General features: G+C 47.3%; 1 protein-coding gene across 1 annotated transcript in view; it reads right to left on the bottom strand.

Moving 5' to 3' along the window:
• Nucleotides 1-234: 234 nt before the first annotated feature.
• INTS1 (integrator complex subunit 1) overlaps nt 235-6,000 on the bottom strand; it is a gene marked incomplete at its 5' end in the record, with an annotated part of 28,709 nt that continues 22,943 nt past the window's right edge. The window contains 10 exons of the mRNA XM_082006971.1: nt 235-410; nt 789-898; nt 1,015-1,106; nt 1,649-1,719; nt 2,619-2,732; nt 3,318-3,430; nt 3,927-4,054; nt 4,318-4,510; nt 4,908-5,041; nt 5,521-5,644. Coding sequence (XP_081863097.1) covers nt 295-410; nt 789-898; nt 1,015-1,106; nt 1,649-1,719; nt 2,619-2,732; nt 3,318-3,430; nt 3,927-4,054; nt 4,318-4,510; nt 4,908-5,041; nt 5,521-5,644 — 1,195 coding nt within the window. The 3' untranslated portion in view covers nt 235-294. The remainder of the gene's footprint in view (nt 411-788; nt 899-1,014; nt 1,107-1,648; nt 1,720-2,618; nt 2,733-3,317; nt 3,431-3,926; nt 4,055-4,317; nt 4,511-4,907; nt 5,042-5,520; nt 5,645-6,000) is intronic.

Genomic DNA, 6,000 nt, shown 5'->3' with positions numbered 1-6,000 from the left:
AAACAACAGCCACTGTCCCAAGACCCCATGAAGGAAGTGGTCCCTGCTTGGCAGTACGTTCACAAGATTTTTCTCCCACAACAATAGCGTCTTAGCCAGACAGATTGATCCTTGCCCCTTTCTGATCTTCAGTCAGCTTGCTCTCCTTTTCCAGCACAGTCTGGCCTGCTACATCACCTCTTTGATCCTCCAGCACATGGGCTGAAACACACTGTCTTCTTACAAGGCTTCAATGCAGCTGATGAGTCCAGTCAACTTAATTAATCTGGAAGTGGAGCTCCCAGAACCACATGTTCATATCATGGCCTCCATGTGCAGAATCTTCAAGGCCTCTGAAATCTGAGAGCTGGTGTCGATCTGGCCGTACATCCCCACCAGGAAGGCCCTGTGCAGTAACACTGCTGCATGCTCTGTGAAAGGGAAAGACAGCATGAGGACTGACCCAAGAGCTCCAACATACAAGCAAGAGCAACCCACAACAAACACTGGGATGAATGTTCGCAGCTGTGCAAGAAATTCTCTCCTTACATAAGAACAAGGCACAATCCACCCTCTAATAGCTCTGTGGGTATGTGATTGTGTAAGGGATCACAACTCAGAAAACCTGAAGGGAGCAAGCCTGCTTCAAGGAAGCCTCCTTGTCTCTATGACGAATCTCCCCTGTGATGCTCTGACCAAAGCTACTATTGATACAGATCACCTGCATGTTTGATGGCCTGGTCTAGGTAACACTGTCCCTTGCAAACTTCCCAGGGAGGCTCTTCCCACCAAAGGAGGTATCAGCTTACCTTGGCAAAGGAGGGTGTATTCAGGCAGGTTCCTCAGTGCTGTCTGCACCACCTCAAAGTCTCGGCTGCCAAGGCAGTACATGAAGGTGGGAAGAAAGTCTGCAGCAATGCTGGGAGTAAAACATGATAGTGTCAGTGCAGTCCAGATCATCATCAACAGGCGTGCAAGATGGGCAGCCAGAGCCCATCAGTGACTTGGGACAGCCTGAGTTCCAGTGGTCCTCACCTGGGGTTGTTCTGAATGGAGCGCAAAGCCAGGCTAAAGGCCAGATTTCGGCAGGTGTCCTCTGATGAACTCATCAGCTTCTGTAAGTTTGTCTGAAGAGTTACACAAATTAGGATCACAGGGCCATCCAGGGAGCACAAACTCCTCAGATGTGCATTACTACCCCTCTAGCACCAATCCAGCCCAACACACACCTAACAGGTACTAGCTGAGCCAGGAAATCCATCTCTGTAAGAAGGATTATCCTGTTTTTGAATACTTTAAAGCACCCTTCTGTAATCTTATTCCACGTGGAACAGCTGAGTTTTCCCTAGGCTCCAGTGTTTTTGACAGAGCTATTCTACTCTCTCCTTGCCCCAGTACTGGGAAGAGGACAGAGGGTTAATTCTTCCTCTGACATAAAAAGAATGTCAAAGTGGATGATGGCAGACCCAGTATGCAATGGAGAAAAGGTGGTAGGGAAGTAAATACCACCTGCTGTCAGAAGGCCTAACTGAAGATAACTTCTTCCTAAGATGCTGCAACAACCACACAAAAAGCAGAGGAAGGGTAGTACTTAAGCTGGCTGTGCAACACAGACTCTGGTGAAAAGAATCTCTTCCTTCCAGTGGCAGTCTGAGACACTAATACTCACAGCAAAAAAGGAGAGAATTTCTGGCCTCCGTCTGGACATCTCATCAATGTCTGTCAGCACCTCCAGGATGTCTGGTGGGAGACACAGGTTGAAAGGGGTGACTAAAATTCACTGATCCAGAAAAGGATCTTTTTTCCCTACAAATCCAATCTCCCAAGCAGTCAAGTTTTCCCACCTGCACACAGAGCTAGAGTAATAAATGCATTCTTCAAAAAGGAAGAGAACAGGTAGGTCACGTGCCAGATCAGCACATCCCAACCTGTCCAGGCAGAGGTCACCAGCACTGTCATGCCATAGGCAGGGGAAGGAGTGGAGTGCGGTGTGAGGTTTCAATTCCAGAACACCTTCTTCTGTAACTGAAAGATCTTCACAGAAAGCTTCTTTTAAAAACAGTATCCAGGCTGCATTTCTTCCCCCTATTTCTAGTGTGGAAGGAAAACTGTCACCCCAATACCACAACTTGGGTCTGAACACTGGACCCCTGTGATTTCAGAAGACCTATGGAGAAGCATGTTGTTCCCATATGCCAAGTTAATGTGATTTTCTTCCATGAAGGCCATTTGGGTATTTCTAATAAAATCCTGCTTCTCATCAGTTTGGTATTTTTATATCATTAAAAAATGGCATCCCTATCAACACTCCAGACCTGGCTCGACATGAACTGCAGCGCTCCTTGAATTACTCATACAATCTCCCAGAGCACTTACAAGATCCTTGAAGAGGTTCAAAGCAGAGGCAGTTGCAGCACTGCTGAGCTAAGTGATAACAGCATCATAGGAAGCCTCTGTCACAGAATCACAGAAGGTTATAGACAAGTTCATCCAAAACAAAACCACATCCTAACTACTGGAGACTTCCAAACACAAAACTGAAACAGGAAACTAGCCTGTAAGTGACGGATAAGTAACAGGCTTGGCATCTGTCTGCATTTGCCCTGCGTCTTTGTACAGCTCTGCAGGCCCTCACTTACCCTCAACCGTTTGGCCTCTAGAGAGCCTCTTCATATATGGGGCCATTTCAGCTGGCGTGAGAGGAGTGAAGAGAGACACGCTGACAAGGGGGAGAGAGCCAGCTGCTGCTTCGTCTGCGGGAGAGAGAGAGGGAAAGAACAGGTCACTACTGACAGTCCATGTAGTTTTAACAAGGAGACAGGTCCAGTATTCCCTACCAGTATAGTGGTGTATCATGAGCTGACTAGCAATACTGTAATACAGTTCCTGACTCTCACACTGTCTCCAGCCTCACTGCACCTTCTGCTACCCCTCAGCTGATGCAAAGAGAAGAAAACTTCCCGAGCTGTTTTAATACTGAATAATTTTCCCAAGCAAGCTGTAAAGAAAACAGTGGAGAAGTAAAGGTACCCTTAGGGTCACAAACAGGCCAGTCCTGAAGTGTGGCTGAGGAACACAAAATACACAACAATGAAACTCGCCCATGTTAAGAGCTGTTCTTCTGTTCCAGTAGTGATGCCACTGACAGGAAAACAAATTAACAAAACATATACTGGTTCCAAATTGCTGAGTATACAAGTGCCATTCTCCACTCTAAATACCATTTTGTTGGGCTGTTATGAGACGAACACAGCATACAGCCCATAAAAGCACCTGTGCTTCAAAACATATCGCAGGTTCACCAGCTGGGATAACTCTTCCCCCCACTAAAGACTCACCATCCTTCTCTTCATCAGAGCCCCTGTCCAGGATGTCACTCTTACTAGGCAGGCTCAGCCCAGCCAGGAGGGACTTCAACATTGCTAGGTCACTGTTGTCTGATGATAAGTCACTGGGGGAAAGAGGTGGCATGTTTAGCTTTCAACAGCAATAAAGGCATGAGGACAAGTAAGAGCACATATATGTACACTAAAACGAATAGTTTCTTAGAAGCAGAAACAAGATTTTTCCTTTCATCAAAACTGGAACTCAAATGCATTTTTCCCTGTATCTGCAGGTGGGACCCTGCAGCCATCACTCAGGGAAAAGACTCTCCTGCTGGCCCTCTGGAAATGACTGCAGAGCACTACGATGCCTCAACAGGACACTTAGGACATTATGCGAGTTGAAATCATCATCTGCCTTCCTTGGGCTCAGTCTTCACCTATAAAAAGCAATATGCTGCTCATCTCAATAGAACCTTAAGGGAGCTAAGGCTGAAAGAGTGCCCTATCAATAGGTATTTTGTCACATCCTGTTGCTGTCTTCTGTCCGATTAGCTCATGGCAGTCTGACTGCACAAGCTCTCCAGGAGTTAACCATGGGCTAACTGGAGCAAGGAAGCTTACTGGAGTGGATCCGAGTGCTTCTGCAAGAAGGAGACAGCTGCCTGGGCATTGCATGTGATGTACTTGTGGATAAACTGGACAAACTTGCTGATGAAGGCAGCCAGGTGCCGCGAGGATTTTCTGTAGTTCTAAGAAAGGATCAAGAAGGTGAGAGTTAACAAAACACACAGTGATGCACTGCCCCATCCTGCACCTCTGGGGACCAGGGAGTAGCTTCTTGATCTCCTGTCTCCTCTTTAAGTTCTCCAAGGTACTTGATACACTTTTTTGTTCTTAGGTATATGACTGTTTTCCCTTCAAATGGGAGAGAGCTGGGCCGGCCCGTGTTACCTGAGCTCCTCCCTCTAGCGGGTGGCAGCCCGCGCATTGGGGGGAGCGAGGACCTTCCTACCAGCAGCAGACGGATGAAGGACAGGAGACAGTCCCATAGTGCCGCCTGGTGCTCATTCTGGAAGACCTGCGGCTGAAGCAGCTCCAAGATCCCCAGGACGTGGATGAAGAAGGTCAAGTGGTTCTGCTGCCTGAACTCCTGGAAATTGAGGTGAACACGGCCGTGCAGCAGTGCTGCAATCATTGGCAAGTGCCTGAAACGCCAAACAGAAGAAAATCCAGATCTAGCCTCTTCCTTGAAACAGTCACATGTTGTTAGACCTCAGTTCCTGGAAGGAACCCCTTATCCTCTCCCAGGGCTCTGGATTTGATCCCTGTATCCATAGAATTAGCAAGCCCCATTTCCCATCCCATTTCCTATTCTGTTCTCTAGTCTCCAAGAGGTCTGTTCTATACAGACACAGAGCCAAAAGAGGTGCTGCCTCATTATAAGAGAGACGACTTTGCTGCCCTTTCTCTTGACTTTTGTAGGTGAACGCAGATTCTGTCACAACCATCATGATTGCTGCAACTTTGTTCCCCTTCTAGGACAAGGGTGGATGCTTTTCAATGAACGCCAGCCACACAGGGGGTGAAAGGGAAGAGTTGTACCTAAGAAGTAGGATGGGATGAGCCACAGCGAGCTTCCTGCAGGCCATATTGGCATCCCACACGCGGCTTTCTGATGACTTGGAGTCACTGGTGTCTGCAAGGAGGTTAATGAATCTGTGAACCAGGGCATCAAGCTAGAATAAAAAGTAATAAGTAAATAGTTAAGAACTTTAAAGCACAATCAAGCCTTCTGGCTCTTCAGCTGTGTTTTCTAATTCCTTTCCAACTACAGAGGGGGTTAAGAGAAGTTATTTTCAGGTAGAATCTGCGAGCAGATGCAACGTTCCAGCTGGCACAGGATCTGAAGTCCACAGTCCCTACGGACATCAAAGCAGCATTAGACGCCTGCACACTTGTGCTTTACAGAAGCCTTTGGCACACAAAAGCTTCTGGTGCTTATACTATTTTCTAGAAGGACACTGCAAAATAAACCACACCTGAACTCTCTGCTCCTGAGAGTGTAGGCAGGGAAGGGGCATGAGAAGAGCAAGGTAAAGAAATCAAAGTGACCCAGCAAGCTTTTGCCAGTCCTCTCCATTTAGACTGGGCATCAAGACAGCATCCACTCTGGGTGCACAACTGGAAAGAGGCTTTCCTATGTCTCTAACTTTACCTTGCAAGTGCTGCTGTCTCTGGCTCCTTCACTGGTGAGAAGCATCTCAGGCATAGGCACAAGGAGCTCAGGTAGTTGCAGGTATATCTGAAGCAGAAGGTCCTGGCAGCATTTTCCCACAGAGCTGAAGGAAAAAGCGAGAGGTTAGTCACTGGTTACTACATTAGTTCAACCAGCAAACATCCCAGACCTGTTAGATTAGTAACAGCCTTCCTGCATAAGGCAAACGGACCATGTAAAAGAGCAGCCACGGCTGATTCGATTCAGTATTTTTTCAGTCTTTGCTTCTTTTGAACTACTGGAATCATTCACAGCCTACAGGGATCTATCCACAGCCTATGGGGATCCATCATTAGGCTATTTGGAGTTAGAAAACTGCAGTTACAAAGCGGCACAGGACAAGAAAGCCCTGCTTATATCTCCAGTGAAGAGTCCCTGCACATGGTACTCATGATCATCCCCATCCCAACTGGAAGAGTA

This window comes from Phaethon aethereus, assembly GCF_964289735.1.
Source record: "Phaethon aethereus genome assembly, chromosome: 15".
NCBI lineage: Eukaryota > Metazoa > Chordata > Aves > Phaethontiformes > Phaethontidae > Phaethon > Phaethon aethereus.
The sequence above is the reverse complement of the archived record's forward strand: the minus strand, read 5'-3'. Positions and strand labels throughout refer to the sequence as shown.